At 58.5% G+C, this 16,220-nt stretch overlaps 1 protein-coding gene across 34 annotated transcripts in view; it reads left to right on the forward strand.

Annotated features, from left to right (window-relative positions):
• MAPT (microtubule associated protein tau) overlaps positions 1–16,220 on the forward strand; it is a 42,595-nt gene that overhangs the window by 22,771 nt on the left and 3,604 nt on the right. For 6 of the 34 annotated variants that reach the window (XM_056511930.1, XM_056511928.1, XM_056511932.1 and 3 more), the window contains 9 exons: positions 664–729; positions 2,193–2,999; positions 5,304–5,350; positions 6,146–6,277; positions 7,591–7,693; positions 8,181–8,231; positions 8,585–8,847; positions 13,753–13,845; positions 13,989–14,081. In XM_056511930.1, the coding sequence (XP_056367905.1) occupies positions 664–729; positions 2,193–2,999; positions 5,304–5,350; positions 6,146–6,277; positions 7,591–7,693; positions 8,181–8,231; positions 8,585–8,847; positions 13,753–13,845; positions 13,989–14,081 (1,655 nt within the window). The remainder of the gene's footprint in view (positions 1–663; positions 730–2,192; positions 3,000–5,303; positions 5,351–6,145; positions 6,278–7,590; positions 7,694–8,180; positions 8,232–8,584; positions 8,848–13,752; positions 13,846–13,988; positions 14,082–16,220) is intronic. The other 28 variants (XM_056511936.1, XM_056511933.1, XM_056511938.1 and 25 more) reach the window with 19 other exon arrangements.

A 16,220-nucleotide genomic window follows, 5' to 3' on the forward strand; every position in this document is an offset into this window, starting at 1 on the left:
GGGCTGAAACAGAGGCTCTGGTGCAAGGTCTGACTGTTCCAGTGTGTCCTGAACTGCTTGGACAAAAAATGGGGAAACAGAAGAAGTCCTGGTTTGGCTGGAGAACTGTGGCATACAAATGTAATTGTTTAAGCTAGTTTGGAAGTAGTCATAGAATAAACTGAGAAAATGTCAGTGGAGACAAACCATCCTCACTGTGAAGAAAACCATGCTTCAATAGTCCTGAGGATCAGGATGTCTCTAGATTTGTATCAGGCTTGGAGTTCTGGTCTCAGCCAGCCTTGGCAGGGTTCACAGGCTGGTCACAGACACCAAGGTGGGCTCAGGTAAGACACATTCATGGAGTGCTGCTGGCCAGGTGAAGGCCAAGTGGGGCTAGATGAGGGATGTAAATCCACGAGTTTCCTTCTCCTTGACAGCCTGTTTCTGCCTGGAAGAGCTTGTGCTAATGAGCCATTCAGGGTGTGGTGGTGAAACACTCCTCTGGTCTGTGCAGCACAGGCTGGACACATCTCCCCAGATCCACCCTCAGGGTGGGGAGATTTCCTCTCTGACCTGAGATCCTGCCCCTCCTGCAGGGAGGTGCATTCATTCCCCAGGCCTGCCTAAACTCAGCCCTTCTTCTGATCACGTTTTTCCCCTTCTTTCCCTGCCTGGGAGCAGCTGAAGAGGCGGGTGTGGGAGCCACGCCCAACCTGGAGGACCACGCTGCAGGAGATGCTGCTCCAGGTGGGTGAATCCTCTGTCCCTGGCTCCAGCTGTGCAGGTGGCTGGTGCTGAGCTGGGGGATTTGTTCAGTGGGGAAGAGCTCTGCCCTGCACAGCACTGGTGCAGTGCTCCCTGTTCCTGGCAGAGGAGGGCTGTGCACACCTGGAACGATCCAACACACTCATTTCAGGGAGCTCCAGCTTCTCACACCCCAAATTTCCCTCTCAGATGGCCAAAGTCATGGGCTGGCAGAGCCAGGGCACTCTCCAGGCTGGACAAGCTGATGGACAGAGCTGGGATGAGCTGTGGCCAGAGGAGCTGCTCAGGTGGAACAGAGGCAGTGCAGGCACAAATTGTTTAATTATTTTGTGATCCTGATGTAAAACAGGACTCAAACCTACTCACCCATACCCTGACTGCAGCACTGAGGGATTTTTCTCCTCCTCCCAGTCTTGGGGAATGTGAGTGACAAAGCCAGACATGGTGGGGTTCTCACAGCATTAATTGTGTGTCTGCTTAGATGGGCTGAGAATTATCCAGGGACCCTTTGGCTACCTGGAAAAGCTTCTCTTGACTCCTCAGTGCAGACTTGATGGAAAATTGGTTTTCCCAAAGCCCCCAGTGCTGGTTTAGTTCCATGGGGCAGCCTTAGGGGCTGTTTGTGTCCTGCCTGCACTGCACCACAGCACTCATTTAGTATGCTGCTTAAAATCCTGGTGAAAAGCCATTTGTGCAGCAGTTTCCTGTGCAGTAAACATAATAAACCCCTCCAGTTGGGCAGTGCCTCTCCTCTTCATGGCTCCATTAGTGCATTTAGACATCCATGTCTTTTACAGAACTAAATGGGTTTTGCCTTCTCAGCTCAGGGCAGAATTCAGGTTGTTGCTTTCCACACACAGATGAGCACAGTTCTGTGCACTCTGCTCCCTGCAATTAGGATAAATCCTTTGCTTGCCTGGCCAGTGGTTTTTGGACTGCCAGCTCTTCCATATATGAAATATATGAAATATATATATGAATAGTTCTTTTTTACCACCGTAAAAAAGAAATTGGGATTGTTAGTGGAGGGTGTTGGAGTTCTCCCTTCTCTCTGCCCTGGTTTTAGAGCTGATTTTTATTGAGCCCTTTGTCCTGGGATTTTCAGCTGTCACACACGAGGTCCTTGTGTGGTTGTTTCACTCAACTGTGACATTCTCTTAGGATGGGGAGGACACTGATGAGACACTGAGTTGGTCTTGACTTCATCTTTTCTTGTTCCAGTCCTGTGTGTTATTTTCCAAAGGCCCAGTTGTGATGTCAGGGCTCTGGTTTAGGTTCTTTACCTGATCAGTGCTCAGAGAGGCCAAAGAGTCCTCAGTGGGGCGGGGTGGGACTTGCTTTTCTCTCTGAGTAGATTTTCAGTAGCAGTCCTGACTCTCTCAGCTCAGCTGATGTCTGACATGCCTGTGCTCATTTCTTGCCCCTGCTCACGCCCACGTCTCCAGCTGCAGGCGAGCCCAGCTGCCCAGAGCCCCAGGCTGGCCCTGAGCAGCCCCTGGCACGGGCAGCACCCGGGGCCAGCCAGCCCCCAGGGCTCCAGCAGCCACCTCTGCCCCAGGAAAGCAGCAAGGCAGCTCCCACCAGGATCCAGGTCACCATCCCAATCCCCCTGGACTTGTACCAAGGCTCTGGAGCAGCCCCAGGCAGCAGTGAGCTGTGGGCTCAGGGAGGCAGCGCTGAGGAGAGAGAGCTGGCTGGAGCAGCTGGCACAGCTGGCCACGAGGAGGGAGCTTTGTGTGCCAGAGCCTCGGGCACGGAGGGTTCGGGAGCACGGGACCGGGATGAGGAGCAGGAGGAGGATGAGACGTGTGAGCAGGGTGTGCCTGCCCCGGGGGCACCAGCAGCTGCCCTGCAGCCTCACCAGCAGCGTGATGGAGAGAGCCAAGGTGTGCTCAGAGACAGCCCAGGAGAGGCACCCGTGGCTGCAGCTGAGTCCCAGAAAGCAGGACAGGAGCAAGAGTCCCAGAAAGCAGGAGAGGAGCGAGAGGAGAAGCCACAGCTGCTGGGAGGAGGAGAAGGTCCAGAGATCGCCCTGCCAGAGCCTCCTGGAAGTGTCTCCCAAAAAGAGGCTGAGCCCAAGGAGGGAGAAGATTCTGGGCCCGTGGCAGAAGCAGACAGAGCCCCTGCTGAGACAGAGGATGGTGTGAAGGCCAAGGACGCTGCTCTGGAGGAGGCAGGGGGCCGCAGGACGCCGCGGAGGAGGCGCAGTGGGGCAGCTGCAGACAGGGGCAGCCGTGTCCCTGTGCCCACAGGTGTGTGCCAGCCTGCCCTGGGGTGTGCCAGCCTGCTCACAGGTGTGTGCCAGCCTGCCCTGGGGTGTGCCAGCCTGCCCTGGGGTGTGCCAGCCTGCTCACAGGTGTGTGCCAGCCTGCCCTGGGGTGTGCCAGCCTGCCCTGGGGTGTGCCAGCCTGCTCACAGGTGTGTGCCAGCCTGCTGCCCAGCACTGCAGCTCCTCTCCTGCTGCCAGGACATGCACTGCAGCTCCACTCCTGCTGCCCAGCACTGCAGCTCCACTCCTGCTGCCAGGACATGCACTGCAGCTCCACTCCTGCTGCCCAGCACTGCAGCTCCTCTCCTGCTGCCCAGCACTGCAGCTCCTCTCCTGCTGCCAGGACATGCACTGCAGCTCCTCTCCTGCTGCCCAGCACTGCAGCTCCACTCCTGCTGCCCAGCACTGCAGCTCCACTCCTGCTGCCAGGACATGCACTGCAGCTGTTTGTGACTGACCTGGGTGCTGCTGCTCCCTCCCTGCTGCTCCCTCCTGGATGGGGTTGGAGACCCCTGGGCTGTGGTTCTGTCCCTGCATGGTGCTGGCCTGGCCCCAGTTGTGCTTTTTCTCACCTGTTTTTGTTCTGATTTCCCTGGATCTGCCGGGTGGGTGCCTCAGCTCCCACCTGGCCCTTCCCAGAGAGGATGAGGATGGGATGGAGGTGGCCCTGGCTCGGTGCAGGGGGCTCACCTGGCTGTGCAGCTCCTTCCAGCAGGACTCCTGCCATCTGGTTTGCATGGCTGATCCAATAACTGGCAATTGGCTTTCCTAAGGAGGAGGCAGGAGGAAAAAGGCAAGGATGGCAGGTCTGACCATGGAAAAGCCCCCACACTGATCCTGTTTCTGGTACTTTCCCCTTAAATACCCCCTGCTGGAGACAGGGGCTGCAGCCAGCAGGGCCCTTTCCCACTGCCAGGCATGTCCACTGCTCTCCCAGAGCATCCTGCTGCCATCCCAGCTGGGGATGGGTGTCCCTGGCTGTGCCAGCACAGCAGCAGGAGCTACCTGGAGCCATCTGAGCACTGGTGGGGCTGGGCTGGGCTGGGAGGGTGAAGGTTTGAGGTCCCCACTAAATGCTGGAGCATCCCTTCGACCTTTCCTGTCTCTTCCCCACCTCTGCTGGGGTCAGGAGTGTCCCAGGGGCCCAGCTCAGTGGCTGCAGGAGCTGTGAGCTGTGCTCACAAGCCAGGGCTGGGGTCAGGTCAGGCTGGGGTCTCACTGTTTGTGCCCAGCTCTGGCTCTCCAGGGCAGGTCCTGGGGCAGCTCTGCCTTTTCCCCCAGTCCCACACTCCTTGGCTGCTCCATGCTGGGTTTGAGGCTTTTTGCTGCACAGGGCTCACCAAGAAATTGTTGATGGGGCTTTTTGCTCTGGAGCTGAAGCTCATGACACATTTCTGGCTGTTCCCTGGGGATCAGCAGTGGGGAGCTTGGCTGTGTGCTGCAGGGCACTGGCATGGCTTGCACTGGAGCTGGAGCACAGGGTGGGGATTCTCAGCTGCTGATTCATAGAGGTTCAATCATTTAATGCTCTTCCCCTGCAGAGATAGAGATTCTTGGTGGCTGCTTGGCTCCAGCCCTGCTCCAGCTGAGCTGCATTTGGGAGGGGTGGTGGCTCCAGCAGCCCTGGTGGGTCAGTGCTGCACTGGCAGCATTGTCCTTGTCACCAGGAAAGGGCTGAGCCCCGGGGCTGGGGAGAACAGCAGCAGCTTCCCCTCCCAGTTAGTGAAAATGGGGAAAAGGGCCTTGGAGTACAAACTTTGTCTCCTCCCCATTTCTGATCTCCTAATTAGTCTGACCCAGGGAAGGGGCACGGTGCTGGGAGGCAGAGCCTGTCAGGAGAGATGGGAATTAACAACAGGAATTAACAACTTTAATAAAAGTGCTCTGCAGCCCAACTGATCAACCCCTTAAAGGAGATGACAGTGCTGGGCTGGCCTTTCCTGCAGCTTGAGTCTCCATTTATGTGGCTGTTAGAACAGTGGGTGTTTCAGGCTCTCTGTAGGGTTGGAGGGAACTTTCTGTCCTGAGCTGGGTGGAAATGTGGGTGAGATGCTGTCCTTGGTGTGTGTGCTCCCCAGTGCTGACTGACACAGCACCAGCTGTAACCCTGCAGGGTGTGTTTCTGGGGCTGTGTTTGTGGATTTCTGCAAGCAGTGGTGGCTTGGCCACACGTGTAGGAACAGAGCTGGGCTTGAGGGAGAGCAGGGACAGCCCCCAGCAGTGTGCTGGCCTCTCTGCAGTCTAGGAGCAGTCCCCAGAGGTGTGACTGTGTGTTTCCATCTGTCAGGTCGTGTTGACAAGGAAGGAACCGAAGCTGATGAGAAGAAGTCCAAGGTAAGCTAAAAAACAAAGCCATGACACCTGCCCATGTTCCTGGCTCCCCTGCTGCCCTGCCCTTGTGCCTCTTAGGAAACCTCCCCGTTATGTTCCATTTCCCCATTTGTTTTCAAGAGTGGTTTTATTTTTTCCTTCCCTCCCTGGGTTTGGATGGTGCAATCCATGGGTTCTTTGAGGGTGAGGAAATGTTTCAAATCTAAATCAAACCCGTGGCTCTTGGGGTTGGGTGGGAGGTTGGAGAAATCATTTTCTCAGCCCAGGACTGAAAAGCAGCAGCTGACCTTGGGGCAGACTCAAAACTGCACTGGGGACAGGCACAACTGTGAAAAGGGCAAAGCATGGAATTAGAACATTAAATTAAATAATCTGGGCCTTGCAGGTCATAGAATAACCTGAGCTGGATGGGATCCACAGGAATCATCCAATCCAGCTCCTGATTTGTGTTCTGGGTGAGGAGCAGAGTTTCATCCTGGGTAAATTCCAGAAGTTAAACAATATCTGTCACACATTTGGAGGAGGTTTAGCTCACTGGCTATTGTCCTGGTTAGTGCCTGAGTGGGATAATGAACCAGCTGAGGGGAAATTCAGTGGGTGAGGAGTTAAAGATGAGTAACAGAATTATTTTGTAACACAGAAATTGGTTATTTCTCTATGCCCCTAGCAGCCCCTACCCCACACCAGCTCTGTATTGCACCTTCTAATCCTGTTTAATGTCACTGATCCCATTTCATTTCCCTCCCAGCTGATTTTCTTTTGTTTTTGTTCCTGTTTTTTTTCATTTCCTCACCCAAGAAATGCTCACCTTGCCCTGCCAAAGCCCCTGGCTCCCTGCCCCCCCTGGGGCCAGCAGCCCCTCTGAAACCCCCCTGCAGCCCAGCCCAGGGGGCCTGTGCTGCCTCCCCCCGTGCTGCCAGCACAGCCAAGGTAAGGCAGGGGCTGGGGAGAGCCAGGGCAGCTCCTGGGGCTGTTCCTGGGGCTCCTGGCAGGGGCTGCTGGGCTGGGGCTGCCCTGGCCCTTGGAGGGGGGGCTGCTCCCCCTGCACCCTGCCCAGGTGTGTCCAGGCTGGGGTTTGGGTCTGGGGCAGCACACACAGCACACAGGGCTCTGTGCTGTGACCATCCATCCCCAGGTGTGCCCAGGCTGGGGTTTGGGTCTGGGGCAGCACACACAGCACACAGGGCTCCCAGAGTGACCCATCCATCCCCAGGTGTGCCCAGGCTGGGGTTTGGGTCTGGGGCAGCACACACAGCACACAGGGCTCTGTGCTGTGACCATCCATCCCCAGGTGTGTCCAGGCTGGGGTTTGGGTCTGGGGCAGCACACACAGCACACAGGGCTCTGTGCTGTGACCATCCATCCCCAGGTGTGTCCAGGCTGGGGTTTGGGTCTGGGGCAGCACACACAGCACACAGGGCTCCCAGAGTGACCCATCCATCCCCAGGTGTGCCCAGCTCCCCTCCTGCCCCTCCTTGTCCTGCAGCTCTGCCTGTGCCTCCCACAGGGGCGTTTGAGCAGTGCCAGAGCTCAGGGCGTGCAGCACACCCATGGCTCACCCAGCAGGCTGAGCTGGACCTTGGAGCTTTTCCTTTTGTGCATTCAGTCACATAAACACACCTTGGTGAGGGACAGCAGAGCCACAGAACCCTGGGGTGGTTTGGGTCAGAAACAGCATTAAATGTCACCCATCCCACCCCTGCCATGGCAGGGACCCCTCCCACTGTCCCAGGGTGTCCCAGCCCAGTGTCCAGCCTGGCCATGGGCACTGCAGGGATCCAGGGGCAGCTGCTCTGGGCTCTGTGCAGCCACAGATGCTGGGATTAATTCATCTTCTGGACAAAATTTTAGCACAACAGGGGAAACCAAGGGATGACGTTTATAGAACAGAGGTGTGGCTAAAGCAGGTGTGAGGGTGCAGTGAATGGTGCAGGTGATGCCAAGGGCTCACCTGGGAGAGGTCAGAGCCCAGGAGGGGCTGCGGAGGTGGGACACAAGGTGTGAACATTCCAGCTGTGGGGAGTCCTGGGCACATTCCAGCTGTGGGGAGTCCTGGGCACATTCCAGATGTGGGGAGTCCTGGGGAGAAGTGGAAGGGTCTGAGATGCTGTGACCCCAGGTGACAACCTGTCCCTGATGTCCCTGTGGGTGCTGTGTCCCCAGGGGTCCCAGGCCTGTCCCTGATGTCCCTCTGTGACCCCAGGGGTGACAGCCCATCCCTGACATCCCCTCTGTGTCCCCAGGGCCCCGAGGCCAGGGCTGGCTCCAAGGCTCAGAGGAACTCCAGCAACGCCTCCCGCATCCCGGCCAAGACCCCCACGGCCCCCAAGACCCCTCCCAGCTCCGGTAGGTGACCCTGGCTGCCTGTCCTGGGGCTGCCTGTGCTGGGGGCTGCTGGCCCAGCTCAGCCTGTCCTGGGGCTCCAGGGCTGCTCCCTCTGCTCTGGGGCTGCCCAGTGCCCTGTGTTCATGCACTCTGCAGTGGGTAGGAGAGGCCATTGCTTTGTCCTGTGGGATTTCCTCAAATTTGGAAGGTTTAGGCAGTTCCATTTTTTTTTTTTTTTTTAATCCATCTACTCGTTCTCTCTCTGATGGTATTTCACAAAGACCAGGGGCAAGAGGATCAATTCTTCGATTGCAGGAATGGAGATTAGCCCATTATGCTCAGAGAAGAAAACCCCAGAAAGCATCAGGCATTGTGAATTTCCATTAAAATGGTGCATTTCACTGGATATATACATATATTTCATACTTAGCTAGAGCTGCATAAAACCTTAAATCAATTAATTTTCCAGCTTTATTATGTTTAAGCATCTTTCTCATTCACTAAACAGGCAGAAAGGAGCAGAAAAAACCACCTCCTGCAGCAGCAAAGACTGAGAAAGGTGATGTTTAAGGGTCTTTTCTTTTTCATTTCCTTTTCAAACTGGGGACAGTGCTAAGCTGCTCAGCCATCAGCCTTAGTTAATTAGAAAATAATTTTTTGGAAGTGCTTCCAAATTTCTAAAAGAGAAGTGATTCTGAGTGTGTTTTGTCTGTAATCCATCGTGCCACGCTCGGGTGGGGATTCTTATGATCCAGGCAGTGGAGACCATCAGGAAATTGCCTTTGAATTGTGTTTTTTTTTCATCAAAACGGAGTAGAAGAGTGCAGCCCCCGCCCCGGGCTGCGCTGGGTGTGGGCGGGCTGGGGTCCGGGGGCAGGGGCCGGCGCTGACCCTGCCCCTGTGCAAATGCAGGTGAGCAGCCCAAGGAGCCCCGGAGCGGCTACAGCAGCCCCGGCTCCCCCGGGACCCCGGGCAGCCGCTCCCGCACCCCCTCTCTGCCCACCCCCCCAGCCAGGGAGCCCAAGAAGGTGGCCGTGGTCCGCACGCCCCCCAAGTCGCCCGCCTCGGCCAAGACCCGCGCCCCGCCCGCGGCCGCGCCCATGCCCGACCTCAAAAACGTCAAGTCCAAAATCGGCTCCACCGACAACCTGAAGCACCAGCCCGGGGGGGGCAAGGTGAGCACAGACCTGCTGCGGGGTCAGGGGGGAGCGGGGGGCTGGGTGCTGCTGTGGGTGCTGCAGTGGGGTGCTGGGTGCTGCTGGGCACTGCTGGGCACTGCTATGGGCACTGCTGTGGGTGCTGAGCATTGCTGGGCACTGCTGGGCACTGCTATGGGCACTGCTGTGGGCACTGCTGTGGGGTGCTGGGCACTGCTATGGGGTGCTGGGCACTGCTGTGGGGTGCTGAGCACTGCTGGGCACTGCTGTGGGGTGCTGGGCACTGCTGTGGGGTGCTGAGCACTGCTGGGCACTGCTGTGGGGTGCTGGGTGCTGCTGGGCACTGCTGGGCATTGCTGTGAGCACTGCTATGGGTGCTGAGCATTGCTGGGCACTGCTGGGCACTGCTGTGGGGTGCTGGGCACTGCTGTGGGGTGCTGGGCACTGCTGTGGGGTGCTGGGCACTGCTGTGGGGTGCTGAGCACTGCTGTGGGGTGCTGGGCACTGCTATGGGGTGCTGAGCACTGCTGTGGGGTGCTAAGCATTGTTGGGCACTGCTGTGGGTGCTGGACACTGCTGTGAGTGCTGAGCACTGCTGGGCACTGCTGTGGGTGCTGGACACTGCTGTGAGTGCTGAGCACTGCTGGGCACTGCTATGGGGTGCTGAGCACTGCTGTGGGGTGCTGGGCACTGCTGTGGGGTGCTGAGCACTGCTGGGCACTGCTGTGGGGTGCTGGGCACTGCTGTGGGGTGCTGGGCACTGCTGCAGGGTGCTGAGCACTGCTATGGGGTGCTGGGCACTGCTGTGGGGTGCTGAGCACTGCGGTGGGGTGCTGAGCACTGCTGTGGGGTGCTGAGCACTGCTGTGGGGTGCTGGGCACTGCTGTGGGGTGCTGAGCACTGCTATGGGGTGCTGGGCACTGCTGTGGGGTGCTGGGCACTGCTGCAGGGTGCTGAGCACTGCTATGGGGTGCTGGGCACTGCTATGGGGTGCTGAGCACTGCTATGGGGTGCTGGGCACTGCTGTGGGGTGCTGGGCACTGTTGTGGGGTGCTGAGCACTGCTATGGGGTGCTGGGCACTGCTATGGGGTGCTGGGCACTGCTGTGGGGTGCTGGGCACTGCTGTGGGGTGCTGAGCACTGCTGTGGGGTGCTGAGCACTGCTGCGGGGTGGGAGAGCCCTGGCGTTGCAGGAGCAGGAGCTTGGCTTTGGGCTCAGGGCTCTGAGCTCTGGGTTTTGGGCTCAGGGCTCAGCTCTGAGCTCTGGGTGCTGGATTCTGGGCAGGGCTCTGGGCTCAGCTCTGGGTTCTGGGCTCTTGGTTTTGGGTTCTGGGCTCAGCTCTGGGTTCTGGGCTCTGGGCTCCACCTGGCCCTGGCCCATCTGCAGGTTTTGGGTTGGATGATTGGCCTGGGATTCCTTACCTGGCTGAGTGCAGCTGTGCTGTGCCTGGTGTGGGTCTCATTGCAGGACAGTGACATTCCCTGCAGGGACATTGGGTGTGACCTGCAGGGACAGGGGGTGTGACCTGCAGGGACAGTGAGTGTGACCTGCAGGGACATTGGGTGTGACCTGCAGGGACAGGGAGTGTGACCTGCAGGGACATTGGGTGTGACCTGCAGGGACAGTGAGTATGACCTGCAGGGACAGGGGGTGTGACCTGCAGGGACAGTGAGTGTGACCTGCAGGGACATTGGGTGTGACCTGCAGGGACAGGGAGTGTGACCTGCAGGGACATTGGGTGTGACCTGCAGGGACATTGGGTGTGACCTGCAGGGACAGGGGGTGTGACCTGCAGGGACAGTGAGTGTGACCTGCAGGGACAGCAGGGGTGTGACCTGCAGGGACAGCAGGGGTGACCTGCAGGGACAGGGGGGTGTGACCTGCAGGGACAGGGGGTGTGACCTGCAGGGACAGCAGGGGTGTGACCTGCAGGGACATTGGGTGTGACCTGCAGGGACAGCAGGGGTGACCTGCAGGGACAGCAGGGGTGACCTGCAGGGACAGTGAGTATGACCTGCAGGGACAGCAGGGGTGTGACCTGCAGGGACAGGGGGTGTGACCTGCAGGGACAGCAGGGGTGTGACCTGCAGGGACAGGGGGTGTGACCTGCAGGGACAGCAGGGGTGTGACCTGAGGAGGGGCAGGTCTCAGGGCAGTTTGTGAATCCCCCCTGCCTGGGGCAGTCCTGCCAGGGCAGGGCAGGGCAGGGCAGGGCAGGGCAGGGCAGGAAGGTTCCTCTCCTGCTCCTCAGGGCTCAGGCTCAGACCCAGCCGTTGGGATTTTGGATCCAGCTCTTGCAGGGTTTTGGGCTGTGTTGTGCCATCAGTGCAGGGTGGCACGGCCAGAGCTGGTGGCACTTCTGTCCTTTCAAACACTTTGCACTCCCAGAAAACTCCCAGCAAAGTCACCTCTGGGCTCCAGGTGCTTGGGAATGAGGGTCTGGGGATAAACTCTGCAAGCCTGGCAGGGGACACTGATGGTCCTGGGGTGACACTGCCAATCCTGGGGTGACTCTGCCTGGCTCCAGACCATGCAGAGCCATAGCAAACGTTCCCTGAGTGCTGTGCACGACATTTTCTGTGAGCAGGTGCCTCAGTGGCTCTGGAAGCTCCCCTTTGCCATGGGGCAGCCTTTGAGCTGGCTCCCCTGCCTGCTGTGAGGTGGCAGCTGCTTTGTCACGGCCTTTCCAGGCCTTTTCCACCGTGGCTGGTGATTTGCTGGCTTTGTGCCACGGCCCAGGGGGCTCTGGAGCCTGGGCAGGGCTCTGGGTCATGAGACAGCAGCACATGAGCACAGTGTCCTTTTTGGGGGGCTCAGCCCTCCTGCCCACTTTGCACAGGCAGGTTTTTCTTCCCACCCCCACAAACCTGCTCTCCAGGGATTTTAGAAGGAACCCTTGTTTACTGGAAAATAGTTAAATTATTTGCTTGTTCTTTTCTCAATCCAGCTTTTACAAGTTGTTTTTTTCCCCTCTCTGCCTTTCTGTTTGTTGTTGCTGCTGAAAGAGTAAGGAGAGCTGAATTTGGGGCAATTCCTTGCTCTTGGCAGGGGAGGATGGCTGATGCTGTGCTGGGGATTCTGCAGGCATGAGGCTGCTCTCAGCAGAGGGGGCTGGTCCCAGCAGGTTGATTTTAGGCTGGTCAGAGATGGTTTGGAGCCTGTGCAGAGTCCAGACCCCCAGGAGCAGCCAGGCCACGTCTGTGCCAGTGCTGCTGCATTGCCTGAGCACCTCTGTCGTGGCTGGACCATGAGCGTGGCTCTGGCAAGGCCTGGCCTGGCAGGGCTGGGTCCTGCTTCGTGGGATTAGGGGATGTGAGCTTGGAAAGCCCTGCTGGGGCACAGGGCAGCTGTGGTGCTTTGGTTTGGGGAGGCAGGGCACTGCTGGGGGCTCTCCTGGCAGGGCTGGGGTGTGGGATGGAGCTGAGCCCAGCTTGGGGTTGGTGCCACCAGGGCAGTCTGTGCCCAGGGCTGGCTGTGCCACTGCTGGGGGCTCTCCTGGAAGGGGCAGCTGGGCTGGAGCCTGGGATGGAGCTGAGCCCAGCTTGGGGATGGTGCCACCAGGGCTGTGCCACTGCTGGGGACTCTCGTGGTCAGACCTGGGGGTTGTCACCTGCATTCTCACCTGTGGGGTTGTAAAGCCCCTCCAGGCTCTGGGGAAGCAGCAGGGCTTGTTTGGGTTGTTTTCACCTTGTCTGGGATGCTGGGGTGGCTCCAGCACAGCTCCCTGCAGGGGGGAAGCAGCTTCATGAGCACAGGAATCAGCGTGGGGGAGGCCCTGGGGTGGAGGGGTGGTTAGCAGTGCTTCCCATCCCACCCCTGCCCTTTCCAGCCCACTCCCACCCAGCAGAGACCCCTCAGGAATGTGCCACAGAGCTGGATGGGGCTGCATCCCTGGGCTGGGAACTGGAGCTGCATCCCTGGGATGGGAACTGGAGCTGCATCCCTGGGATGGGAACTGGGGCTGCATCCCTGGGCTTTGAACTGGAGCTGCATCCCTGGGAGGGGAACTGGGGCTGCATCCCTGTCAGCCTTGTCTTCCCCGTGGTAGCTCTGGAGGGAGTGAGAGCCCTGTGCAGAGCAGAGCTTGGTGCCCTCTCCCAGTGCTGCACACACAGCTCGTGTTCCCAGCCTGGCCAGTGGCACCTGTTTGCCCAAGACTGGCTGTGCCTGGCCCAGGAGCTGGAGCTGGGCAGGCTTTTCCCTCTCAGCTCCAGCCCTCCTCCTGGCACTGGCTGTGCAGAACCTGGGTCTCTGGCACTGCAGGGGTCACTGATCACTGGAGGGGTCTCTGGGCACTGCAGGGGTCACTGATCACTGGAGGGGTCACTGATCACTGCAGGGGTCTCTGGCACTGCAGGGGTCACTGAGCACTGCAGGGGTCTCTGGCACTGCAGGGGTCTCTGATCACTGGAGGGATCTCTGATCACTGGAGGGGTCTCTGGGCACTGCAGGGGTCTCTGAGCACTGCAGGGGTCTCTGATCACTGCAGGGGTCACTGATCACTGCAGGGGTCACTGATCACTGGAGGGGTCTCTGAGCACTGCAGGGGTCTCTGAGCACTGCAGGGGTCTCTGATCACTGCAGGGGTCTCTGGCACTGCAGGGGTCTCTCAGCCCTCTCTCCCTGTGGGTTTGCTGCCCAGCAAGTTCCCTGTTCTGTTCAGTGGAGGGATCCAGGCTGGACTGGTTTTTTGGCTGGTGTTTGTGGCCTGGCACCCAGGGCTGCATCACCACCCAGTCTGGAGCCAAAAGCTGCCCACCTCCCTCTTCCCCTCCAGCCAGGAGCAGATAAATCCAGCAGCCAGCCAGAGCTTTTCCTTCTCCCTGCTGGCCCTGGCAGGAGGCTGCTGGTTTAGGGCTGTAACACATGGTCAAGCTGCAGATGGTCACGTTGTTTCTCACGCTCTTTTCTGGCTACCAAAGGTGCAGATAATTAATAAGAAGCTGGACTTTAGCAGCGTGCAGTCCAAGTGTGGCTCAAAGGATAATATCAAACACATCCCTGGCGGAGGCAGTGTGAGTACCTTCACACTTTGAATGCTCTATCACACTTCTATCCAGTGGCATGCTGTGTACACTGAGCTGCCAATGCTATCTGCAGCACCCTGCCCCCAGATAGCTATTGGTGACGTGCAATGACTCTTTTCTGGCTACCAAAGGTGCAGATAATTAATAAGAAGCTGGACTTTAGCAGCGTGCAATCCAGGTGTGGCTCAAAGGATAATATCAAACACATCCCTGGCGGAGGCAGTGTGAGTACCTTCACACTTGGAATGCTCTGTGCTAACCCTGACCTAGTGGCATGTTGTTAACCAATCACCAATGCTATCTGCAGCCACCCTGCTGTCACATAGCCATTGGGGACGTGCTGTCATTTAACCCTCAACCCAAAATCCAGCCCTAACAAGTCCTGGCCATGCCTGGCACGGACAGAACTAACTGCCCCGTGTCCAAACCACCTCTGTAACCAAACAGCCCAGGGGCTCCAGGGCTCTGCACTCCTGAATCCTCCTTGTCTGTGGGATGGGGACATTCAGAGCAGAGGCAGCCCTCATTGCTCAATGTGCTGCTAAACTGGACATGACCCTGCCCAGCATGTGCCCATTCCCACCAGGCAAGTATGATCCATGCAAATATTCAGTTTCTCCTTGCTGAGGAATGTGTCCAGCAGTGCCCACAGAGGCTGAGCCCACAGTATTGTTGGGTTAATTGATTTGAACACTGGCATTTCCAGCTGTTCCCACATAAATACCAGACTCAGCTTCCAGTTACTGTGCCAGAAACCTGGAGAAGCTCCACAGAGGTTGGTGCATTTACAGCTGGAGAGAGTTTGGGTCCAGGAAAGACACTGGGCCGAGGAAGGCTCATCCCTGAGAGCCCAGACAGAGCCTGGGGTTTGTGGGGGCTGCTCTGAGGTGTTCCCATGGATTTTCCTTGGGCTGTGGATGCCCTCCCTGAGCAGCTGAGCCTTGCAGAAGGCTTGGCAGGGACACAGCTGGGTTTGCAGCCTCTTGTTTAAATTTGGTGTCACTCTGCAGTGAGTTCAGAGCCAGAGGAGCTGCTCTGCAGGGCTCAGGCCCCTGCCAAGCAGGTCCCTGGTGGTTCCTCTGCCCTTCTCTGGGCTCCTGCCCAGGGTGTGGGGGCCCAGGAGCTGGTGCTGCCCACAAATCCTCTGTGCTGTGGCTGCTGAGCTCATCCCTCCACAGAGCTCACACCTGGTGTTGGCAGCTGCACTGGGTTAGGAATTACCTGGATTTCCATCTGGGGTGGTGATCCCTGCCCAGGCCCTGCCAGAGGTGCAAACCAGGAGCTCTGCCTGGCTGCAGCAGAGCAAATCCTGCCAGGGGCACTCCTGGCTGTGCTGGGGCTGGGAACAAGAGACCCCAGGGCTTTGGGGCTGAGCCCCCATGGCAGCAGCACCCCTGCCCAGCCCCCACAGGGTGTGCCTGGATCCTCCAGCCCTGCTCTAACCAGGGGTGCCCCTGCTCAGGGGGATCCCCAGGTCTCTGGCACTGCTCCCCCAGCTCTGCTCCCCTCTCCCTTCCCTGCTGACATGGGGAGGATCCCCAGCAGGATGGGAAGGGACAGCAGAGCCCTGTCTGTCAGAAAGGGCTGGGAATGAGAGCAGAGTTCCAGTTGCTGAGGGCTTGTTCTGGGCTCTCAGTCCCAGGTCTCAGCGGTGCCTGAGTTGCTGAGAGACCCCTCAGGGTCACAGCTGGCATTGGGAAGGCACTGGCTGCTCTTTGGGGTCTGTTTCCTGCTCTCCTCCCAAATCCAGCTGCTGTCCTGTCCTGGTGCATTGAAGTGTGCCCTTCCCCGTGTGTGTCCAGGTGTGCTCCTGACCCAGGGCTGCCTCTGTCCCCGTGTCCTGTCCAGCTGCCTCTGGTGTGTGTGAGCCTGGGGCAGGGCAGGTCTGCCTGGGGCTGACCTGGGTGAGCTGGGCTGTGTCTGGGGGCTGTGACAATCTCTGCTGCTGGGGGTGGCAGTCCAGTGCTGGAGGATGCAGCTGGGGGCTCAGAGGGGCTGCAGGGGCTCCCTGCTGGGGGGCTCAGCCCCTCTGCACATCTCCCCTGCCTGGGGAGCAGCAGGGGCTGCCCAGAGCCCTGGGTGTGGCTGCTCCATTTCTGCCCAGCAGGCTCCAGGTGACCCTGGGGCTGTTCCCTGCCCTTGTCTCCTGCTCCTGCCCTGTGTGTGCTGTGCCCTGCAGAGCCCCTGCCTGTCCCTCTGTGTGTCCTTGTCCCAGTGTCCCTCGAGCTCTGGGCATGGGGGATCCCTGGAGCTGCTGCAGCAGAGACATCCTGGGCAAAGCACATCAAAACTGAGCTTAAATAGCAGAGTGCTGCTGTGGTTCAATATTTTATAATTGCCATTTTAATTTCTATGATGTGAAC

Source organism: Oenanthe melanoleuca, chromosome 27, assembly GCF_029582105.1.
Source record: "Oenanthe melanoleuca isolate GR-GAL-2019-014 chromosome 27, OMel1.0, whole genome shotgun sequence".
In the NCBI taxonomy this organism is placed as follows: domain Eukaryota; kingdom Metazoa; phylum Chordata; class Aves; order Passeriformes; family Muscicapidae; genus Oenanthe; species Oenanthe melanoleuca.